Source organism: Labrus mixtus, chromosome 22 (assembly GCF_963584025.1).
Source record: "Labrus mixtus chromosome 22, fLabMix1.1, whole genome shotgun sequence".
Classification (NCBI taxonomy): domain Eukaryota; kingdom Metazoa; phylum Chordata; class Actinopteri; order Labriformes; family Labridae; genus Labrus; species Labrus mixtus.
The window spans coordinates 15,387,055-15,411,931 of NC_083633.1; the positions used below are offsets into that span (position 1 = coordinate 15,387,055).

At 41.3% G+C, this 24,877-nt stretch overlaps 1 protein-coding gene across 1 annotated transcript; it reads left to right on the forward strand.

Annotated features, from left to right (window-relative positions):
* Positions 1-1,170: 1,170 nt before the first annotated feature.
* On the forward strand, positions 1,171-24,830 carry prrt4b (proline rich transmembrane protein 4b). Its single transcript, XM_061030447.1, has 4 exons — positions 1,171-1,296; positions 7,345-8,487; positions 14,538-14,675; positions 21,415-24,830. The coding sequence occupies exons 2-4, from the start codon at positions 7,437-7,439 to the stop codon at positions 23,457-23,459; spliced, it is 3,234 nt and encodes a 1,077-aa protein (XP_060886430.1). The 5' UTR covers positions 1,171-1,296; positions 7,345-7,436; the 3' UTR covers positions 23,460-24,830.
* Positions 24,831-24,877: the final 47 nt, after the last annotated feature.

Below are 24,877 nucleotides of genomic sequence, written 5' to 3' on the forward strand. Positions count from 1 at the left end.
AATGCAAAATCTTACTCTAAGTATGCTCTGGAGCCATGAATTACTGTGAATAGACTGATGTCCCCGGTTCATCTCTGACTTATCATACAGGACTCGATTTTTATTGTGACTCCAAATTAAGTTGTCATACTGCTAAACTTTTGTCTTGGTTCTCTCCACTCATCTGTTGGCCTTTCAGATCGTCTAATGTTCTAAAATGAGACTTTCCATAAGAAAACATCACTATCAGTCGTAAAGGAAGATTGCCAGTAAATGTCACCTGATTACCTTTAAGGGACGAATCCCTCTCGCAGTGGTAGCAACGATAACTGGAGCAAAGCAAGAAAGGATGAGATGCTTTCATATAGTCTATATTTGTATAAAATGTGCTTTACAAATACAACTGAATTATAGAAATAAAGCCTAGATGTATTGGGTGGCAGGATGGTTTATTGGGTTAACAAACTTAGAACTTCAACAAAAGATGATCAACTGGTGTCCGTATCATTTATTCAGTAAAGGCTGGTTTCCTTCAACCATTACCACAATCATTTCCATCCAAGCTCAAACCATCATCTTCATCAATTTCACTATGGAAATGTTTTCTCAAATGGTTTTGTATGTAATCTTTTCCTGCCAAAAGGGCATCTAATCAGAACTTAGATTTTATGTGGAAATAACGAATAAAGTATTTTTTCATTGAAATCTTAGGACTAGCTTTCTTTACTAAGTCCAATAGTATCGTAAGCAATGGGAAGGATGGACAAAACTTCTAAAACAAGGACTAAAAACTTTGGTTTTGAATGAAGCATTGGGTTTATTTGAAAACCCACAAACATCAGCATAAAAGTAAAATTATAGGTCAAAGTTTTACCAACATACAGCTTGTTTGTGTTTGCACAACAACGTGTGTAGAAGCTGTTTATGCTATATTCAGCATGTGTGTTTGCATAAGAAATGCTATCCTGATGCTTGACTCAGTTTCCCAGTGTCCGCACTACTGGCTGGTCTCCTCTAATGAACAATTTGCTCGGTGAGGTGTGACCACAGGCATTGTGACGGGAGCCACACAGCAGTGGACCACTGATGCAGTGAGCGAGAGAGATAGAGTCGACTAGAGAGAGAGAGCGAGAGAGAGAGAGAGGAAGAGAGAGAGAGTGGGAGGGAGGGAGGGAGGGAGGGAGACTGGAACTCAATTCCACACAGACGAACCTACAGAGGCTCAGAAAGACGGTCGCTCCTGCAGCAGCACACACACAGACACACACTCACACACAGCTGGATGTGGATTCTCCATCTTATTCCATAAATCTGAAGGTAAGCAGCTGACATGTTTTCCTCTACCTGTCCTCATAGCTGTACCTCTCTCTCCTTTTCTCTGTATGTGTGTGTTAATCAGCTGTTTTGCAGCTAGGAGCGGGGATGTGTTGGGTTGGTCTGACTCCAACATGCACGCTCTGACATGCTTAGATACACAGCCTATCTGCAGCTTAAGGTAAACAAAATGACAAAAACACAACGTATAACCTTGAACACATGTACGAGGGCTTGTTTTTTAAGGACGAGGAGGCAGAGAAAATGATCATGTTTTAAACCTACAGGAAAATAAGACGTGTATGTCTGTCAGTGGGTCATCTGGGTGACACTCTGTTAAAAGATGTCAACATCTGTGATTGAAATGAATCTGCAGCTTTAATTAAAAAAATATATACATTTTTAGTCATTACAATTCAGCATGAATATGTTTGTGTTTTGGTGTTAGACAATCATGCAGGAAAAGCTCTTGTAAGCATGCATGTTTGTGTGTGTGTGTCACTGCACATTTGCATGTGAGTGCAGCACACTCTCACATGCGGAAACTAGCGGAGACCAATAGGTGCTCAAATCCGCCGGATTAGCGAGACGTCTTTGGCTTCAGCTGTCACCATGGCAAAGGCAGCTGGTGGAACGCCTGAGTTTGAGGGTGTCCTTTACAGTCTGCAGGTTCACTGCTGAGGACGAACATAAGCATTAGCCAGGCACAATTAATGCCATTCTCAATCATGGGGAAAATGTTACATGAGTGGTCAAAGTAGGGTCAAAGTGGGTAGAGGTTGAGAGGCGTTGGAGATGGAAGGAAAAGGAAACATAACATCTTAGTGAATCAACAAGTTCCAACAAAAAATGAAAAGTCCAAAACAGGTAATTGCTGTGCGAGCTATACGTGTGGGAATTGGCTTTTCAAAGAACCACTGGACAAAGCCCCATGGGTAAGAATAGCCAGGCATTAATCTTGTTTGTAAATAGCATGACTCAGGACAGTGTTTGGTTGTAAATCTTAAAGGACATACGTAACCTGTTGGACTCCTGCCTGTGATGCAGCTCATTTAGATTCATGAGCAGATGTTTGGCCATTCCCGGACATGAGAACAGCGCTCATTACAGTCAATAATGTCCGGTAATGTCCAGGGACTATTGACTGTAGCCGGTTGGACCATTTTGTGGATATGCCCTTCATAATTCTTCATAATGCAGAGAATCACCTTGACAATGATGTCCGATGAGGCTTTATAATATTGACAATGATTGCTGAAACAAAAAAAGAAACAACTTAAAAAATCACAGCTATTTATATATCTCTCTAAATTTTGCATGCACCCATGTGAAAGTGCAATTTATTATTTGAAGTTCAACATTGAAGGATGCTTTCTTTTTAGAGCAACTGAACACAAGTGGATCAATACCACTCTCTTATCCTTTTTGTGATCATAAAAGCCAGCTAGCTTAGCATAAATACTTGAAATTACCAGTCTGGCTCTATTCAAGATGATACAATCTGTCTACTAGCAATGGCTATGTAACTAAAATATTACATTATTTGGGATACTCTTTATATCTGTGCTAAAGACTGAAAAAAAAGTTGTTGTTAACAGGTGATTATGCGTCGTTTGATTTCTTGGCTTCACAAATAATTTCCCCATTTCCATTCCTTATGCTAAGCTGTATTTTCAAAAATAGATATGAGTGAGGTGGGGATGTTCTCATCTATCTTTTGTCAAGTTAGCAAATTCGGGTTTATCCTAGAAAGTTGAACTGTGGCTTTAAAATGTAAATCTAAAGCGATGGACAACAACAAACACTTCACAGTCTCCAAACTGTGAAGAAACGATATTCTGCAATATGTAGGCACACTCTGAAATACTATATTCTAGATAACCAACAGCTTGACTGATTACTTTTAAATAAGAGTATTGATATAGCATCTTATACATCAATCTTTATTGACAGTGTTGTATTACGTTTGGAACTTTTTGGCAATTCAATAAGTCCATTAAGAGTAAAAGTTGTTGTGTGAGTGCAATACATGAAAGGACATCACTCACCTGAGATGTATGTATGGTTTGTGTTTGTGTTGTGATGTTTTTATTTCTAAGAGCAGTCAGGAGAGTTTACCATGACCGAAATGACAACTACATATGTAGATTGACAGAAGGATAATCAGACACTTGTTTGCGACGTTAAGCTCCCCAGCACTTTATAAAAGCCCCTCAAATGTGCTGCTTTTTGCAGAATAAATCCCTGCTGGCTTAAAGCGGCCAGTCAGATTGAATCCGTGCAGTATTGACATCCCTGCACAGCGACAAAGTCAGGAGAGGACAACAGGAAAAAGCCATAAGTTGACTCCTTCGAGGGGAGATTTAGGCGCTGATTTTAAAGAGCAGCAATTGAAACTATAAGGACTGAACGGCATGTGGGAGGATGCACATGTAATTACCAGTGCAACATGTAATCCTGGAAATAATGCAGAGTGAAAAAAAACTAGCGCTTGTAAATATGCACACCCACATATCATAAAAAAAAATATTTCACCCACAGCAGTAGCCATTTGCAGGCAGGTAAATTACTCCATTAGCCTGCACTGTGTCATTGATCCTCAGGCCTTTCAGTGCTTACAGCTGGTTTGTTAAATAGTAATGACTTTGGCCACAGTCAATTCATCTCCATTTGTGACACTGCTCAGTGTAGAGTCTTTGCATTTCAATCACTCAGGAGCGACACACACCTCATATTCAGTCACTACAGTTCTTCTCCTCAGATTTGAGAGCTTTTCTTCTTCTTTCCCTTTCTCTTTTCCCCCTGTCATTCTGCTTTTGTTGTTAGCTCCAGCACAGTAGCCTTATTATGATCACAGAGGGGCTTGTTATATCCAAATACCGCTGTCAGATTAATGTGGGATGAAGGAGTTTCTATAGAGAATTATGGTGTAGCAGGTTGAAGGCTGAGTGAGATCAAGATGGCTGATGGTCCTGGGAGAAGAGAGTGAGTGGGGGCCTCTGGTGAGCACACACACACACACACACACACACACACACACACACACACACACACACACACACACACACACACACAGGGTAAATCGAATGACAGGAGTCTGTTTACAGAGTTAATGAAAGAGGCTCTGCAACAGACTAAATTGAGCATTAGGCAGGCTGCTGCAGAGTGTACTCTCCTAGAGTTAGAATACCACAGCTGAATGTCAATATGGTGTCTTTGTGTGTGTCTCTCTTCTACTTCTATTGCCCTTGTCTTTTGCTCTCTGCCCTTCTTTTCTGCCTCTCGGTCTTTTTTTCCTCGCTCTCCGCTCCATTGAGCACACTACAGTGGCAGGCCTCGTCTTTGTCAGGAGCAGCGAGACAAAACGCCAGCAAAATAATAGAGGGGACTTGTAAATTCCCCACAGACACTTTTTATAGTTCCTTTCCACTTGCTCTGCTGCCTGTCAAACCACACAATGCCTACACTAACAGGCATGCGTCTGATGTGGTGACACGAAAGTTTAAAGCCCAATCTGAAATGAAAGGAAAGTAGTAAATGATTGAATTTCTTTAATTCATAAAAATGATTATTTTCTTGACAGATTTATTTATTTTTTATAGCTAGAAACTAATTTTTAAACTTATAAATGTTTTGTTTACATATTTAGGCTGCTGTTATCAAAAATAGATTTTTATGGATAATCATAAATGCAAACCAACGACAACTTTGTCATTCTCGTCAGATTAAGGGGGCATTTTTACATCTTTAAGCTTATTATCATGTGTTACTCTTGGATAGCATTTCAGCTGCAGCAGACATTTGTTTTCCACCAAAAAAAGGTCTGAAACTACCTTTGTCATGCTCCACAGTCAGCACCAAACTAAAGATAAACAAAGTTTACAGCGAGCTGGAAGACACAAAAAGAACAATGAGCCACCAAAGAGACGTTTCACTTTCCTTAAAGTAAAACAGAGCTACAGTAAAAGAAGAGTGAAAAGGGCTTTTTCCATTTTCCTTTTTTGAGAATTCTGACCTTGTGAGCAAGGAGTGTATTTCATTGACCGATCAACAAAAAACTATATTTAGTGTTTAAGATGGTAGATAACTGTAATTTTGTAAACAAAATAGAAAGCAGTGAACGATACTTCAACTACTTTTTGGATGTTTTTTTTACATTTGTGCCATTACAAGATGGAAAACCATTTACTACCTCAAAGACTGAAATAAATGGATGTACACCAAGATCTATCAACAACTTTTGAAGATATTATCTAGAATAAATCTGATTCAAATATGCTTAAAGATGTTCATTTTGACATCAACTCTATCAGTATCTGTTTAACATGGGTTTCCTTTCTCTGCCTCAGGTGACACAGAGTGAAAGTGATACTGATGTGAAATGTGAGAATGTTGCCAAAACTCAAATAAATTATACATATTCCCAACTGTCTAAATAATTGATCAGTTAGTGTGACATCAACATAAAGGCAATCAGGAATAGAAGATAATTGGACCCAAGCTTCACATCACAGCAAATTAAAAAAATGTCTATGATAAAGTTTTAATAGGACTTGTTTCCCTTACCCCCCAAAGTATAGAATTTAGTTTTTTGGACTCCTTTGTACGTCTTTAAAAAAAGCCTGCAAAGCATACCGCAAAAGTGTGCATGCGTGGGTGTATGTACCTACAACAACAGTACATGTGGGCGAACACGATTGCACTAACATGCAGAATCAGATCCGAATGCATCCACAATATCTCTGCACGCATCAAATGTGACTGTGCGTGGGTCGGTTGGCGCAAGCATGGAGCATACAAGGAATCTAAAAACAACCTCACCTCGTTGGAAACTGATTTTCAGGGTGTTCAGTCAAAATGCTAAAACCAGGGAGTGTGTGGGAAGCTCTATATTCGACCCTCCCTGCAAGTATGTCTTTATACGTCAGCTTCTGTGTCTGTATATAGGTTGGTTTTATCCCTGCGGGCAGGAACAGAGCGGGAGATGGCAGGTCAAGAACTGATGAGGGAGATCAAGCCATGGACTCTTAAGCGAGTGGTGAATTGATCTTGTGTTTTCATAAGAAAGAATTTGAGAGAGTGGAGAGAGAACTGGCAGGGATAATATGAGTCGTAAATAAACATGTCAGAGAGAAGGATACAGGCTGACAATGAGGAAAAAAGTGTGAAATAATACTCATGAAGAGAGCGAGCGCATAATAGATAGAAAGCTTTGTGTATTCGTGTGAATATTGATGTTTTTCCAACTCCCACACAAACAGATCTCTCTCCTTCCGCTTTGAAGAGCAAATAAATCTGAGATTGAAAGCGACCAAGGCCAAAGCTAGGGGGTGGGTAGTTGGGTAGGGGGCACTATAGCGGGGAGTTAAGTACAGCTAAAGCATACAGGTTGTTGTTCTCACAGGGGAAATTCCTTTGGTGCTCCAGTCTTTTCACTGAGGCAACAGGCTAGTGACTTTGAACCACTCGGTGCTCCACAAAAGAAAAAGAGGTCCCTCTATTCTTATGTTGGCAACCCGGACTCTTAATTCTCCTCAAACCTCCCCCAACCCCTCTCACACACATACATTATTTCTTGACCACTCTTCAGAGAATAGATTGCATTTGGATGGAAGTTCTTCAGGTTTAAGACCTCTAATTGGGCAGTCCATGAAGCCGCCCAACTACTACGACACAGCATGCATGTTAGCATCAGCATGACATAAATACTGACCCCCACATTTAACAGGACACCACTAATTACGGGGTATCCATAGTACTTAAGCTCCTGTTGTGATTTGTGGTTGGTGACATGTTTTTTTAGCCAATGCTAACTTCAGCAGTCCTTGCAATGGGTGGCATAGTTCCTATACTTGATTTATTTACAGTCTGGAAAACAGCTAAAAAGCAGGTCACACTCTGAAAAACCAATGCATGGCCTTCCAAAAATGTTTGATGAAAAGAAAATTGAACAGATGCTCGTTTCATTAAGTTTTCGTCGACTCAAATGTAGCTGTCCAAGAGTGCATGGAAAGTGTGTCGCTCAGTGTCCTGTGTGTTCTCCTCTTTCAGGCCATTCTGCTGGAGAGTCAGCCAGACCCGCCTCAGGGAGCAGGAGAATGGAGAGCAACATGTGACCGATCCGTTTCGCCACTGTCGACAGCATGCTTCGCCTCCTCCGGACCTTGGGTTTCTGCTTCTGGTGTTTCCTGTTGCTTCACAGGCAGGCTGTGGCTGACGAGGAGGCCCTCTGGGGACCGACACCGTCAAGAGAAAAGCCACCTGAGGATACACAAAGCTGGTGGAAACCAAAACTACCGAAGCTTCCTTCCCTCTCCTCATTATCGTTTGGCTTTTTTGGCGGCTCAGCTGGAATAGACACTTTGTTGACCACAACCGCCAAAGGTCTGACAGAATCAATCGACCTCTTGCAAGAGCATCCTGGTTCAGGGGATTGGAGCATCTCTGAATCTTCTGAATCAACCACCGCTTCAGCTCAGGAGTTCCTCACCAGCGTGACAGAGATAAGAACAGAATCACTTCCCACAGGAACATCAGATTCTCCACACAGCACCACAACGCAGACTAACAATGACACTCTTGTCTCAGACTCCTACTCTCCCACGAGCAGTTCTATCAGAAACACTGTGTTCACCAACAGTCCCACCAGCACAAGCAGCCCCGAACAAAATGCAACACATTCCCACCCACCACAGAGCAGCACACAGGCAGCCGGGCCCAGCAAGGGTGCCACTACACGACACCTCCCAGAGGAACACACTGATAAAGAGGAGGCTCAAGGCTTTGCAGGAAAGATCTCTTCGACTTCGATAGCACCAGAAACAACAGTTCCCACTGCCTTGACATGGTCAGCAGCCCGAACCACAACAACAATCCCAGGACTTGTTGAAACCACACGGCCCAGACACACTCTGAGGCCTGTTACTACTGCCCCTACTTCCTCAGACACCATATATGTCAGAAAACCTCAAGAAACTACTGTTGTCATAACCCTCCGAGCTGAAGAGGCCACGATGACAGAAATCCACCCCACTACGCGTGAAGCCGATTCAGGCTTCTCTGAGGCCAGGTCGGGGCCCGTGGAGGAACAGCTGGGGGTAATCACCACTGCCATGGCGATCAATCCAGAACTAGTGCCGGAATCCATAACAAGCACAACTCAGAGCCAAAGGGTTAACTTCTCAATAGCAGGAGGTAAGCAAACTTAAACAAATCAATGCCGGCTGGATTGACTCAATAGATGTGATCAATCATATGGGGGCAGGTCTTAAGGGTTAAATAGGTGGCTGTCAGAAGGCTGCAGACAGTGCAGAGTGATCGATTGTGTTTCTGACATGGTTAGAAGTCAAAGGTCCAACATTTGCATAAATCCAGACCTTGTTGAAACCCTGTTAATTCTCTACAAGAACAAGTCTGGAATCAATATGGTGGCGAGGATTTGTTATACGTCTTACATAGAGTTGTTGTAAAAGAGTGTTTTAATATAATGTGGTATTAATCAGTGTTGGGTTTTTCTAAGCTACTGATCCTGTGGACAAGCAGCGTGAGAGTTTTCAGAAATGGGAGTTGTTCCACAGCACAATAAACCAAACCATCTACAGTACAAAAGGGTGAAACATCTTTATTGTATTTCCAACGCTCATCTCCCACAGACTTTGAACTATTCCATTTCATAGTTGCATGACATAGAGAATGGAGAATGAAGCATCAAAAGATGGTTTGTGGATGGTCGAAAAGCTTTTTGAGTGACGTGTTGTTGTTGACTGGCACGATTGGTACCCTAATTTAATTTAGCATTACACAATCGCTACCAGTGAGTTATTCATACCATCCAGTTTAAACAATCAAGACAAATCCCAGTCCAACATTGCCATTACATCAGTGACCAGAAGGAATTTTTTTTTTTTTTGTAGCAGCATTTGTGTTCTCCGCAGAGGATTAAAAAAAAAGGAGATATGATGAGCTAACACAGCCACTGGTAGCTTGTAGGTATCAGGAGACTTTGCCTCGACATTGAGCCAATACCTCCCTCTTCAAAGCCCATCCCCCACCACTGTTGGCAGTCTGGTGTCTGTATGGTTAATGAGCCTGCAGAGGAACGTCCTCCACCAGGTACAGACACATTCATCATGTAGGGTCAAAGGTGTTGCCAGAAAATGATGAGTCGATTATTCTCAGTCAGGGAGGCTCACTGTCCATCTGATAAAAGCGGGATTATTGGATTGATGTATGCATACAATAAGGTCTACACTTAGTATGTGCAGGACATAATGATATTCTGCAGAAGAATATCGATTAACATCCATAATTTAATGCTTCCAACCCTATAAATATATTTTTCTTGCCATGAAATTTGATCAGTTGCTTTAAGATGATGACAAATACCAAAACATTATTTAAGAAAAATGTATCCCAACAAAATGATGTTATATTTTCTTACAACCCTTTTAAATGACATTCAGTTGCATACATGAAAGTAAATGCAAACCACCGTATTGCTTCTAATGTACACAATGCAATTTTTGATCAGTTTTTTTAATGTAAAAATGTCAGCAATATCAACATCTCAGTTTCTTTCAATTTAAACTTTAGTTGTTGTTTTTTTAAATTCAGATTTGTACGTCGACTTACTGGCTGCTCTTCAGCTCTCAATGATATGAAACCATCTTCCTCTGCAGATTGAGTTTGTAAAGATGTCACATAATTTCCCAAACTATTTTTGTGAACACTTTAAGGACTTGTTTTTACACTTGATACAATCCAAACTTTAAAAACAGCTGCTCAATGGACCTTGAGTAGAGATGGAATTGCAAACATGTCTATTAGCGCAATAGACCTTGGAAAGCTATGCTCTTGTTTGATTTCCCTACATTCTTTTCAAAACACTTCATTAAGGGTTCCTTTTTTTTTTGGAAATAGTAATGCTAGTGATTTTTTTCTGTAGTGTTGGAATGCACCAACTCCAGATTTTGTATCTCCAACATTGCGTTTCCCTGCCTGCTTTGAACGTGATGGTGTTATGTTTAGTCTACCTTGCAGTGTTTTGTCTGCCCTTGTTTTTGGCCTACAGAAGCGATAGAGAGGGGCTTGGCCTGGGTGCGGGGAGGGCTGCTGTTGTTGTGTATCAGTATTCCAAACGCACACTCAGCGAAACCGCCACCTTTCCTGTGGGACCCAATGCGCTCGCCAGTCGCTGTTCATGGATGCTGAACATGCTTCTTGCCATTTAGACTCCAATCTACCTCCCACCCTGCCCCCTGCCCCCTCCCTCTCTCCTTTTTGCACTCTTTTTATTTTTGCCCCTGTACAAACACAAATCCCTGTCACTTCTTTCCATGGACAGACATGTCAGTTGTGGCTGCTTTGAAGGACAAAAACATCTCGTCTTGTCAGGGAGAAAAGCTTCTTGTCATTCAAGGAGAAATGACAGCCAATAGAGGATGTTTTTTATGCAGCCATGTGCTTTGTGTGGTATTGCTCTGCATAATGATTGCACCTTGCCAAAGGACACACAGGAAGGATACTAATAACAGAATGAAAGCACTGCACCCCTGCATTATCATACATTATCCCAGTGTGAATAATCTATCTGGGTGTAGGAATTTATTTCAAAGCTGCACAGGGTGAGTCTGTTCTCTGTCGGAGGAGTGGAACATCAACACCACACACATGGTTAGATTTTCATCAATCGACAGAGCTAAATTTGCTACGCGGTGCTGCCCTTGAGGAGGCTGTCAGGTATGAAAAAAAACAACCGCTCTGCACATGTTAAATCCTCCACTAAGGGACACTCCAATTTCTGATAGCAAGGACAATTATGAGAAGAGAGGGTGGAAAATGAGGAAGAAATAACTGATGAGATATGAAGTATGCAAATATAGACTTTCTACAGCGTCGGCTGTTACTACCGACATTTTTCACCAAAAAATCTTCTCCATTCTCCTTTTTTCTTTCCCCTCCTCCCACTTTTCCATTACTGTATAGTGTATTAACATGCAGCAGTAAGGCTAGACCTTTAACACCCTCCATTAAGGATATATTGTCTCTATGATTTGAGCGCTATAGGAAAAAGGTAAATGCACATCCACTGGCAGATTAATTGATTATGGGAGGAGAATTAGTCGAAGAGTATGTGACATGAATATCTGATGCCCTAGTATAGATTTAAAGATTTGCTCTAAGGCAAACACAGAGCACCATGGTGGCTTTAATGTTATGCTAATCTTCTCATAACGACTTCTTTAATCAGGAAGAGTCCGTGTTTTTTAAGAAAATGGGGGGATTAGAGGCATGTTTGTTTTTAGGATTTGACCCACAGCTTTTAGGCGGAACTGCCCTGACTAAAGCAAATATGCAGCTATTAAACAATCTCAATTACTTCCAGCCTTTATTCACACTGATATACAGCAAGACGTGTGGGAAAAATGTGCAAAATTAGAATTAAGAAGCAATTTTGTGCATGTGCATTAACCAAAAAAGTATCTCAGCCTTGATATCCAATTTATGCACCTGATTATGAGCACCCGACTCTGTTCTGCGCTGCTATCCAACCCGTTTTTTTTTTTTTTTCTTCCTTATCACGCTGAGCTTACTGTCTGTGTAAAAAACCCACACATGTATTCTCCCTGCAAACTCTCTCAGGGCTTACGCAGATAAAGCAGAGTGTAATGGAGTGCAACATCATCGTTTGTTTATTATTTCTGGAGGCAAAAGATAATGAGGAGCCGCCGAAAATAACTACCGCACCAAAAGGGACATCATTGCCTCAGAGAGTTCACCCACTAAGGGTGCTACTTTAAATTCAATTTAGGCTTCATCTTAGGTAGATATTCATATCCGTTCACTGCCTCAAGTACTCTTCCTCGGCTGAGAAACAATTCATAGACTGACGTGTTTTCAGGTCACGCACTAATTAGTAAAATTATACTTCAGCACATGAGGAGTGATGAGCTGTTCAATAAGTCCATCCCTTTTTTATGCTTTGATTTTTACACTGTCAGCAGAGTCACAGCAAATAGCTGGTCATCAGTATTATGCGTGTGATGTGCTTAAGTGATGAGTTCCACTGTTTGTGACTGAGTGGCTGAGTGCACATGTTTGCTGTCCTTATATCTCATTTGTAGCAGATCTTGTTAGCCGTTGTAATTTCATTTAGATCCGAGTGTCTGCACCGCGGATCTTACATGCCGTGTGTCTCCTTCCGTTTCACTTGACATGCTGAGCAAACGACAGATTTACTGTAAAAGCAAAGAATGAAGGGAAGTGAGTTCAATATGGATATCAACTGAGGCAGGAACTGGGAAACAGTTTTTGGGAAAACTTCAACTTCATGAATAGATTAGTTTATATGGACACTTCACCTCCGTCATCAGTGTATGAATGGGTGGGTGTGGCCTGTGTAAAAAGCGCTTTGAGTAGTCAGAAGTCTCGAACAGTGCAATACAAGCTCAAGTCCATAAACCACTCATGTGCATACACTAAATAAAAGCGAGTGGTGCTATTGTGTTGTAAGCTATTAGTTTGTAAGCTCCTGTTTTGATGTTCTGAGCTGGGCATTTTTTGAAGTTGCCATCTTGTTTTTTTGGAAACAGAAGTGACCAGATTTGGAGATTGGTGGATATTCAATCTTTTGTCTCTTTCTTGGTTAGTAAGTTGACGTGGAAGCAACTCATCACATAATACCTAAACTTTATTGTTGATTTTACTCTAAACTGGAATAAAATGAACATCGTGCTGTATTGAGAAAGATATGAAACTAGAAATTGAGAGCACAGGATCTTTAGTAAAATGTTTACGGAGGTAATACATTAACCGATATGTTTTTGAGAACAATAAAAAAAATGGGTTCAGGCCTAGAAAACCCCAGAATTACCTGGAGTCATGTAGGGAGGATAAATCTTTGTTGGTATAAATAGATCCTTATCGACATCTCATTTTAAGACGTTGAATTCATCCAAACATCTCCCAAAAATATGCACTCATATACTAATTTTCTCATCTGCTTTCATACAATCAGACATCTTTTTCCAGCCGGAGAATCGCCCCCCTGAATCCCATTGAAAATAAGTTGTGTTTTTTTAAGATGTATTTTTGGGCTTTTCCTTCATTTAGATAGGACAGTGGATAGAGTAGGAAATCAGGAGGGTGTGGGGAGTTACACCCAGGCCGCCCACTTTGTGGACTTGAGTCTCCGTAAATGGGGTGCGACCTAAAAGAATGCATATTTAGGGAACTTCATGAATTGATGCATTGTGAAAACAGGAGGCATAGTCCCTTTCCTATTTAAAGTCTATGTTCATTTAGTTGTATGTGCTGTATTTGAATCAGTCGTGCATCACTCTTGTTCTCATTTAACTGAGACAGATCCCCAGCTGGAGGCCAACAGTGCAATAATGTTATGCGCAGATTTGACTTTAGAGACATTTAAAACTGACAATTAACTCGGGTACCATAAGCGTGACCTAGATTACAGTAGCTAGAATTACCTCAAAGCTGTTGTGATTTTTTTTCCCAGCTCATTATTCCTCCCAATAGTCTTATGCCTCTGTATCTTTTATTAATATTAATTCTGAATCCATAAACCAACTCTGCACCTGGTTTCCCAAGCTTCATCATGGAGTCAGCTAATCAGTTTCCCCACACACTGAAAGTTACCCCAAACCTCATCTGCTCCATCATCCATTAATAACTGCTGCACAAACCCTGTGCTCAGAGCTGACTGTGAAAACACACTTTGCACGAGTACCAAAGGGAAAAGAAAGATGTGGCTCTGTGATGAAGTCGTTACTTTCAGATTCTGTCTCTGTTCCCGTCTCTGTTTCCGTCTCTGTATGAAACGCTTGTCCTTGTTTTTCCTCCACTTTGTCAAACGAAGATGAAACACGATTGAGCTAGGGGTCTGGACTTTTTGATCGACCTCAATGCACACACGCATCCGGGATGTCAATGTAATTAGACTACAGAGGGCCAGACGACTGTGCTGCGGACGACTGGCCTCAACTAAGTGGAAGAAAGGCCGATCCATTTGACAGAACTGGGTTAAGAAATATAGTCCATGGTTTTTCTGCAGCGTGAACTCTCAGATATGCTTTGACCAGAGAACAGAGAGGTTTAAACTTTCTTTTGGCAGGCTCGGGATTTGCTAATCTGTTTTTCTCTCCGGCTGCTTAGAGCCGCACCGTTGTCTTCTTTAAATTGTATTCCTTTGAGATCACTCAGAGGTTACACTGCCTGTGTCTCCTCAGAGCTGCCAGGCAAAGAGGATAAAGAGGATGACGACGCTTATGAAGGTGGGGTTCCTTCAGGGGACATTGACACAGAGTTGGCAGCCGTTTCTACGCCGTCCGCTAAGCAGCTAACACCATCTACGCCGCAGAGCACAGGTGAGCAAACAAATCCCTTAAAATTTGAACAACCACTGTGAAAAATCCCATCTGTTTCACGCAAGCAATATTGCTAGGAGGATAACCATGACGGACTGGATGCTTGTTTGTTTCATAAACAGTCCTGTTGCTGTTTCAATATCAGTAAATCTGTCAGAGGACTGGGGAAAAACAATTACACTGCATGCTTTGCCTGGAGCCTCTAATTGCTTCCAACGGGAGAAGAAAACTGCTCTTTCAAGCTGTTGGAGAACTCCTGAAAACAGAAGAAGCAGGGAACAATGCCCAACACATAAACAAATCTTCCCTGTACAGTCTGTCAGATAAATACACATCGATCGAATGGCAACGGCTGCCTTTTACAACACAAACGCACACACAAGTATTGATTAGGTTGCCGGCCGTCGACAGCAGAGTACTTTGAGGCAATCTTGACCGAAATGAAGACTTGCTGCTCGTGTCAGTTTCAATTAGTCTGCGTGGAAATAAAAGTGAAATGCAACAAAGTGCAATTGAAACAGACTTGGCGAATCAATCATGACTGACAAGAAGTGTCAGGGAAACCGGAAAAAAATTATCACAGACATTCGTCAAGGGAGGGGCTCAATGATAAAATGGCGCTCACCACACCCAAAAAGTCTATATTCCCACTGCATTGACCCACACGGCCATTCATATGACACAATATCAAATAAGGGCAATCTTCAAATCATTTCTTTCTCATAACTAAGAAAACACACATTGATAATTTGGTCCTTAAACTGTACAATAGCCTGTTGTTTTTTCTGACTCTTTTTTTGTGGGGAATAGGAAACAGATTTTAGGGAAGACCCATTCAATTGTAAGACATATTGAGGTATTCACGAAGCATTTCTGATCTAGAATGAAAACATAGACCCATCTTAAGTGGATTATGTGGTGCTGTTTTTGTCACAGTAAGACTTAACAAAGATGTAAGTTTGGTTTAAGTGCCCCTTAGCCTTTTTCACCACAAAAAAGGGGCAGTGTCCCAGTTTTAAGAAGGTATTGGTATCCTGAAAAAATATATATTTTTCATCATTATTTGAATTTAAATAATGTAGCACATTTATAGCTGACTATAATGAACACCAGCACCAAGGCAGTTGTCTTATCTAAGGGCAGAAGGGCAGACGCTAAAGTCTAGGGACTACTTTTAAGAGTGGATGAATACAGGGTAGCTATTCAAGTGAGAAAATAGAAAACTGAAGTCCCCTTGTTTTTAGAAATGAGAGAATATGTTATCCATTATGGTGAATTGTTGTGTTTGTAATTGTTTTCAGACAACAGTGGAGGTCTATGGCACTAAAGAATTAGCTTTATCTGGCTTTGTTTTTTGGTCTTTTTATAGGATTTGTTGACAATAACTTATTACAAATGTACATTAGTTGTTCTGTTAATTCTTATGTAAAATCAGAGAAAATATCAGTTTGAAACTCTTTACATGTAATCTCTATATTAGTCCTTCATCATGAACTTGACTTCTGGTCAAATACATTCATTAAAAGACTCTCAGCCCAGTTCACAGGAGCAGATGTAACCCACATTACCTCGTCCCAGAATAGCAGATGTTGTCAAGTGATTTTCAAAAATAGACCTGTCAAATGTGCCAGTCGTTCAAGACAAGACACTAAAGGGGTCTCTGTGGCTCGGTGTGTCATGAGTGAGTGATTGAAACAATAATGTTACTAGACTGTCAGTCTGCCTGCCAATTAAATGAGCCCTCCCCAGAGCAAAAATCTGTTGTTGAAAATATCGACTGGAAGTAAACAAACTTATTATACGAGCTAAACCATTTGCTTAAATTAACCCCAAGCAGGTGATTTTGAATTAAGTGCCTCAGATTTGGACTGGCTCTTCCTTTTGCCTTCCTTCCTTCCTTATGCCTGTCTACTAAATTGCTTTTTCTGATGTGATCCAATGAAAATGAAGGCAATCAGGGAGAAAAAAAAACATTGAGCTCTCAGTTATATAATGTAGAATCAACATGCAGCCAATTAAACATGTAGGTTCATTCTTTTCTTCACCTTTTCTTTTAACCTCAACTTGTCCATAGACTAATGTGTGTTAGAGGAGACCCATTAAAAGCTTTTACCAGCCAACTAATAGTGTTTCTATGTAGGCCCAAATGAAGATACTCCTTAGAATAAATTAAGCATGAAGAAAGTCTTTTCAGTCTGTGGTGTTGGTTTTCTGAGTTAAGAAGATTCACGAGTTCATTTGTAGTCTCAGCCATTGATTTGTTTAAATAATTAACCTCATAGTCTTAATATACCTCCAGAAGATTCATTGATTAGTACTAAAACTTTCTCAATGAACAGTTTTAAGTGCAAGCATCCTGGAGGCCTTGATGTTGAATACAGTAATGTCGATCAAATGAAGACTTTTAAGCCATGCTATTGTAGCCTAGCATGCTAGGAATGTCTGTTGTTTTTTTGTCCTTTGCTCGACTGGTCCAGACTTTAACATCCTAAGAAAACCCTCACCTGTTAGCTCAATTTTGTTAGCACTAATTTGCAAATGGTAGCATGATAACATGCTCTACTAAAAAGGCTAAGATTTAGCATTTAGCTCAAAGCACTGCTGCCTCAGTAGCCTATAGCCTTAGAGCATTGCTAGCATACTCGCTACTCCTCTATTGAAGTGATAATTCAAGGCAGCAGATAGAAGTTATAACACAACATTGACAAAACACTTAGTTTTAAGTTGTTAAGGCAAACTGTTAGGTAACAATTTCTTTATTTAAACTCCCTCATAACAACATTAACAACATTATTTTGGAGATATGTTCCTGGCCACTTGGTGAACATTAGATCAGTATTCACTGTCTCTACCTTTGGATAATAAACTCCTGAGAGAAATATTTGATTCAATAGCTTCATCTCCTTTAGCTCGTTGCTAACTTTCTCTATCTGCTGACACTGGGCAGGTGGCCAGAACACATTTTAAATGTACTTAGGTGAATATTCAAGTTTTAATAGTTAAAATAGCCACACTGTTCATGCCCACAGACCCTTTAGTTTTCAGGCTGTGTGTCTCTATCCCTAGCATGAGAGAGTTGTTCCCACAGGAATGTGTCAGATGACCAGGCAGTATGCAGTGGAACGTAACGCTCTGATCCATCCTTGTACTGTAGCCATCAAATACCAAACTCTTTGCGGCCCGCTTGGCTGGCCCCCGACAGCTCAGATGTGACATTTATCGACATGAGTGGGGAAAACAAAACATAGCACCAGTTCAATACCCGTCACGTTTTCCACTCGGCCTGACTCAGGGCCATCAGCATCGCCCCGGAAAGAAAACATATGGACATAGAAGGCATTGGCACAACACTGTAATGAACCATTACCTACTTTATCAGCTGCCCCCACATTCAAAGCGCCTGCAGCTGTGTGTTTGTTTTACACATCGGCCACATTTCCGACACGGCTAATGTGTGTTTTGTTAGGGCGACATTGTCAGTGCAGTCATACAGTGCAGCTCAAAGGACATATTTGACACCCTTGTTTAAACTTTCAACAAGATTGAATATAACCCCTCTTTATTTTCTTACTCTTGTCACAAAATCGTTTTCAGGAGTTTTAGAGCATGGAGCGTGAATCACAATTCATGTCATCAGTAAAAAACGTTTGACTTCAAGCCATGTGGGCTACGGCAATTTGGATGGCCAAATCAGACATTTTGGTCCAAACAACTACTGGATGGATAACCATGACATTCATTCTCACTATAAGAATTATACTACAGATTTTACTGATCAACTGACCTTCTGATGGCAGAAAAGCCATGACAATTTAGGACATTGCTTTGATAATTAATCAACTGCATTCATAATTCAGTCATTCCCTCCAGGCATATCACGTGATGGCAGTATAGAACAGTGTGTTTGGTCCATTTGCCAAACTTGACTTAATGACTGTACTGCTTTTACTTTTCTGGCAGAACATCGAGCACTGTGTCAGTGAGTGTCATATCTGAATGTAGAATAATGTTCACACATCTCTCTCACGGTTTCCTGCCATATTTGCTCTTAACAATACCGTTCTGTGAAACTGTGAAGGATGATTATTAGAAAGATGCAAACGGGAACCGCTGTAACACTGCTTTAGTTTTTCTAATAAATATTCATTAGGGTTTAATTAAAAACAATGCATCAGTGAAAAAGCATCATCATTTCTTGTTTTTCCCTGCTGTTGAGGATGTGATTAAGCTACAAAAGACGCGTCAGGATTTCATGAGTAAAACTGCTGTGTTAAGCTACAGTAGGAGAAGCACAGACACCTGGCAGCCGGGTCGTATTTCATCAACCTTGACGTTTTCATCTCAGGCTGTGACGGTGATTGAGCTCTTGGGTCAGGAGATGAATGAGGTAAAATGATAAGGACTTTGTCAACAGCAGGCCGACAACAGGGCAGTGCCAAAGCTTATAACAAAGCACTTGTGAAAATACTACTCCACTCTTGAAGATCTGAAGCAAGAAAATAGCAAAGCTTTGTTCACAAAGTGTACAATATTGAGTCAAAAACTATGTAAATGCATCAATAAACAAATGGACATGAACATACACAGAGACAAATTGTACAAGAAAAAGATTCAGATAAATGCAACTGAAAGAGCTGCAGGCTGTGACATCAGAGTGCTAAAAGCAGATGTACACTGTAAACAACTTTCCATGTAAAACATAATGGAAGCAGCAGCTGTCATGCAGCATTTGATCTATACCATTCTAGAAAAAAAAAAATCAGAGAGCAGCAGAGGCAGAAAGTCTGTGAGGAGGCTTGTAAAAAAAAAAAAATCAGGGCACTCAAAGAGAACTGTCCCAGTTTAAAAATAACAAACCCACCTATGGGAGTTTCCCCTTTTTGAAGGCGGGTGTTAAAGGGGAATCATAAACAAAAGAGCGAATTAGGGGGACAGGACAGGGTGGGATGGGAAACTCAAAGACACAACCCATAAAAGCATAAAAGACAGATGACAAAGATGTTAAGCAAAAAAGCTAAACCGCATGAATTCCTCTTTTAGTTTGACTTGGGAAACACATTAGACATCTTTAACGTAAACGCAAAGATTTAGAGGTTTTGCGGTTCTGATGTCTGCACATTTAAGTTCTCAAAGTGGCACATTATATGACCGCTACATGTAATGTATTCTCCAGGCATCCTTGGGCATGTTGAAACCCTTTTTTTCCCACAGTATTAGAAAAAAAAGCTATGACAATGTTGTTTGGCTGTTTGAAGAAACTTCTCACACATAAAAAGCATTCCTCGTTTCACACCGAAATGTATCTAAAAACAAGAAAATAATTTAAAAGAGAGTCGTCTAATGTATATTTGCAAATACAACCACATTCTTTATACGTCCAGTTTTATTTCCAAAAATAAGAATATCAAAACATGTCTGTTGTTCTAGTTAAAGCATCATGTCAGCTGTGTGCAGCACCATTCACTTTGCACAATGTGTGGCTTGCTAGTGAGTTGACTCCAGATCCATTCTAAAAATGTAACAGGTTCTTCCTTAGCATATGCTACACCAACCCACCATGTCACATGAAAATCAGACCTGTAGATTTTCCATATTTCTGCTGACAAACAAACGAACAGGGACTAATCAACCTTGGTGGACTTAATAAATTTATGAGCTCACACTTCACTAAACCTGCCTGCTGTGTGATTTACTGAGCTGTCAGTTTATCCTGTTCATTTGTTCCTGTCTCAGTGGTCCATTATAGCACCTGGCTCTTTATGGAGGAGTGATTGTCTCTAATAAGCCTGCTGCAAAATGACTGATGAGCCTGTATGTGTGCTAATGGCGGGATGTAATTAGAGCAATTCCCTCTTTAAATGCAAGGTTTACAAATGGGCATTATTATACTTTATACTTTTTTTGTGGCGGTAAGATTGCATGTATGTAGAGATGGTAATGGTACATGGAAAAAACATGTGCGGCTTGATTATTACAGGAGGCTGACATTTATTTTTTGTCTTCTGACCATCTGTGAGACATAACGCTGTGTGAAGTGAACTTAAGCGACATCCTTTTCAAGCCATGCTTTAGTAATTGAACTACATAAACATGTACGTTACAAAAGAGGTTTGCAGGCGTTTCTTTGATGTTCAAGCATACATATGTTAACTCCATCATTTCCAAAGCAAACCCATTTCCTTTGCAGTGTTAAAGCATGTCCAAGGCAATCGTAATAACCCGTTCTTGCATCGAAACTCCAGATGGCTTACGTAAGGCAAGAGAACCCAGCTCTGTGGTTCTGAGTGGGCTGATCTGTAAAACACACACACACACACACACACACACACACACACACACACACACACACACACACACACACACACACACACACACACACACACACACACACACACACACACACACACACCACTGCCTTTTCTTCTAGGCCCTGCTCTGTTTGAAGTTGGCTTCTTACAAGCTTTTAAACAGGATTAGCACATTAAGAGGAAAGCACGCTTTCACCATCCTGGATCTGTGCCAAGATGTTTTCTGGCTCACACAGTTTGAACGCCAATTCAACACTTCTATGTTTTCTCATGAGTGCACCATTAGTATGCATTAAAGTGATATAAAAGTAGACATTTACAACTCAAGCCTTTTCCAAGATTAGGAATTTTCTTGTTCTTTTGCACTTCAATAACTCATTCAAATATTTACTCCAAAGTTTGATCAAACGGTATTCTGCTTTTCCCCCCAGGCATTCCCGAAGAAAGTGCCAATATTCCTCCGTACACTGAAGACTGGATGTCCAGCCCGATGGACAGCCACATCACCTTCCTTCCAGACTGCAATAAGGAGCACTCCGGGATCTGCAACCTCTCCGACACCTGGGACTCCACGACCCCCTCAGATATCAAGCAATCACAGAACACCACTGCCACAAACCAATCAATCAACCCCTTCCTGATCCCAGCGCCTCCCATGTTGGTGCCCCTGTACACTGACTGGAACAGTGCAATGGCAGCTTGGGGCATGGCGTGGGAGGCGCATGTTTACGGCTCTGGCTGCGCCTTTGCAATGCTGACACTAGCCTCAGCGCTGAATCTGCTCTGTTTGCCACTACGATGCCCGTCGGGATGTGGCTACTTTGCCCTGGTGAGCCTTTTTCTACTTGCTGCTGGTTGTACCAGATCTTTTTCACTCCTATATGATGCCTACGGCCACCAGGACCGCTTACCCTCCACAGAAGCCTCAATGATGCTCTTCGAAGCCCCGTTTCCCTGCTTGACTGCAGCTTTCGGCCTTGTTTTCCTTCTTCTCTCCATGCGTTCAAGAATGCAGCTCTCCTACTCAGCCTTCCAGAGACCGTGTTTCCTGGCCTGCCTTGTTGTCCTGCACTTTGCCGCTGCATTTGGACCAGTGACACTGCTAAAGCTCTACCAGCAAAAGCCTCCCCTTTGCCTCTTTCTTTCACTTCTCTCCCGCGGAGCCTTTGTCGCACTGGCCACATTTTTGTCTGCTGCCTATTTTGTGTTCTACATCTACGTTCGAGCAGACTCAAAGCACATCTACCACCTGAACAACACGTCTCCAACGCCTGCTGAGCGCTACAACCGCTGCCCCTTCGCTGAGAGCCGGGACTGGGACCGTGCTGCTGTGACCGTTTGTGTCTCGGCATTGTTTTCTTTAGCATGTGCGGGATTGCAGTTATATGCAATTCTCAATGCTTTGGGAGTTGCAGGTGGGGAGGAGGTCTTCCACCCTTGGCCCTGGTGGGCTTTTCAATTTAGTTGCAGGCTGTGCGAGCTTGGGGTTTGTCTCACCTTAGCCTTGGTGGTCGCCCAACCAGTCTATTGTTCTGACCACCTCCCAGCTGCAGGGAGCTGCTGGACAGAACTGCTGTCAACCAAGTCGCCCATCCTGCCTGGGACCTACCAGTGGAACCTGAGCCAGCATGAGAAGCTTGCCATCGTCGATACTGTCGGGCTTGGAGAGACGGAAAGCCTTCCTCTTTACACTCTGATGGACGAAAGGCTTGGTTGCAGTCTTAACGGCCTGGACCTCCTCTATCACAGCAACAGGGGCTTGGCGTACCGAGACCTGGACTTGGATATGGACTTACAAGGTTCAGCGAAACCTGAGGATGGAGGAGGCAGAGATCCCTCAGGTGGATCTTCGTTTACCAGTGACTCCACCACAGACCTGAGGCCACCTTCGCCCATCAACCTGCGTCGCAGTATAGACGAGGCACTCTTCAGTGATTCCCTCTTTCCAATGAGCCTCTTCAGCCCTACAAGGCCTATACGATGCAGTGATCTATCAATGAACAACGTTGGTGCACTTCCCAGCAATGGCCTCTGCGACCCGCTTACATCTGACCCTGGCCTGTATCGGACCTCTTCCTGTGTAGAGATGACCTCTATACCCAAACCCCCTCGTGTCCAATCTCAAGGAGACACTGTTGTAGGTGCTCCACCATCTCCCTCCCTATCCTCATCCTCCAGCTCTTCCTCACCTGAACGTTGGAGAGACAGCTCCTCTTCCTGTTCTCTCTACAGAGCCTCTCTTGGAGGGTCCTCGCTGGTCCTCTGCCAGAGCCCAGAGAGACACGCTCTACAGCTCCAGCAGCGAGGGGGTAACGCTGATCCACAGAGGAACTATCAAACACTGGGCGCAGCCTCTCAGGAGAGCCTGGACCTGGACATGTCATCTGAGGCAGACCGCTCCGTGCAGGAGGAGTTCATCAGTGTTTGCAGACAAATCGATTCTTTAAGCATCTGCAGTGAGACTATTGATCTATAAAAGGAAGATCTGGTCAAACTAGGATTACACTGAGGACTTATCAAGGAGGGTGCTCTGCACAGCAAGTTGACTGTCAGGTTTCTTTGGTAGGGCATGGTATCTTTGTACGCCACAAAATACCTTTAGCTGCCAAATTAAAGTTATTTGAGGTTTGAGCTTTCTTAAGTGGTCATTAGTGAATGTCTGAGGGTCTAAGTGCCAAGAATGTCAAAAGCCAAAAGGTAATTTGTAACTTTTAAATGTTGGCTAATGGCTATTGAAATTTGATACAGTCTAAAGAATTGTAACATTTTACTGAGCGGAGATAAGAAATTTGTACAAATGTTTTTATTGCATTCAAACATTCCAATAGATAGTACTGTGACTGAATTAAGCACTTATTTAATACTACTGAAGTCATACACTTTCAAACTCTGCCAAAATCTGTCATTACATCTCCTGTTGGATAGTGGGATTAGAATTAAGATTATCAAACTATTAATTCTCTATATCAACATGCCACATCTCACTTGCTTACGTCTTACTTACTCATGGTTCAGCAGTGCCCTCTACTGGTAAAAGCACAGTATTTACTTATTCTCCTAAATTAATCACTGTTCGATTGTGCTTCTGCTCACACAGACAGTAACCTTTGTGACCGGCTTAGTAATTTATTTATGTTCATACATAACAATGCTGAACACAATGTTTAATAAAGTTTGTTTTATAACATTTGGTTTCTTTTACTTGAAAGATTCAAAGTAACATTGGAACTAAATGAAACAGTAGACCATACACAGTTTCATGTATTTATTCTTCTTTACCATACTGAACAGCAAAAGCAACATTTCCTCTGTTTGAGTGTTTAACTGTAAACAAGTTCTGAAGTGATATTAGTCAAAAGTCCAAAATGAATTTATTGAATACTGAGTCTTTTCCATCCATCTAAAAAGCCTTTACTTAAAGTTTTGGTTGCAAAGCTACCATTGTGTCTAGGCAACTGTAGCTACTTTGCAATATACTGAACAAGAAATCAAAAAGTGGAACACTATAAAAAAAAAAAAACTGTAAACCTAATCTCCCATTTAACACTATAATTGAGCTTTATAGATGGACAAACATGACTCAGTACTTTACAAATAAGACATTTTAACCTGAATTCTCTCTTTGAATGGGAAACTGAAAACAAGCAACAGTCATTTTCAACGGAATATAGGCATATATATTTTTCCATATATTTTCCATGTACATTTTCTTGCAATTCGTCCAACTGCAAGGCTTTTGTTAGTCAAGTGAACCATGTGCAGGGCAGAGTACACACATTAGCACAATAGAAAGCAACTCAACTCTTACAATCTGGGACATTTTATTTAAAAAAAAAAAAAAGAAAAATACACCTGGCAGAAAAGGACATCCAATATGAAAATGTTAGAAAAGCG

Coding starts and splice junctions, on each gene's coding strand:
- prrt4b (XM_061030447.1), top strand. CDS start 7,437: ATGCTTCGCCTCCTCCGGACCTTGGGTTTCTGCTTCTGGTGTTTCCTG. Junction 8,488..14,537: donor TAACTTCTCAATAGCAGGAG/GTAAGCAAACTT, acceptor GTGTCTCCTCAG/AGCTGCCAGGCAAAGAGGAT. Junction 14,676..21,414: donor ATCTACGCCGCAGAGCACAG/GTGAGCAAACAA, acceptor TTTTCCCCCCAG/GCATTCCCGAAGAAAGTGCC.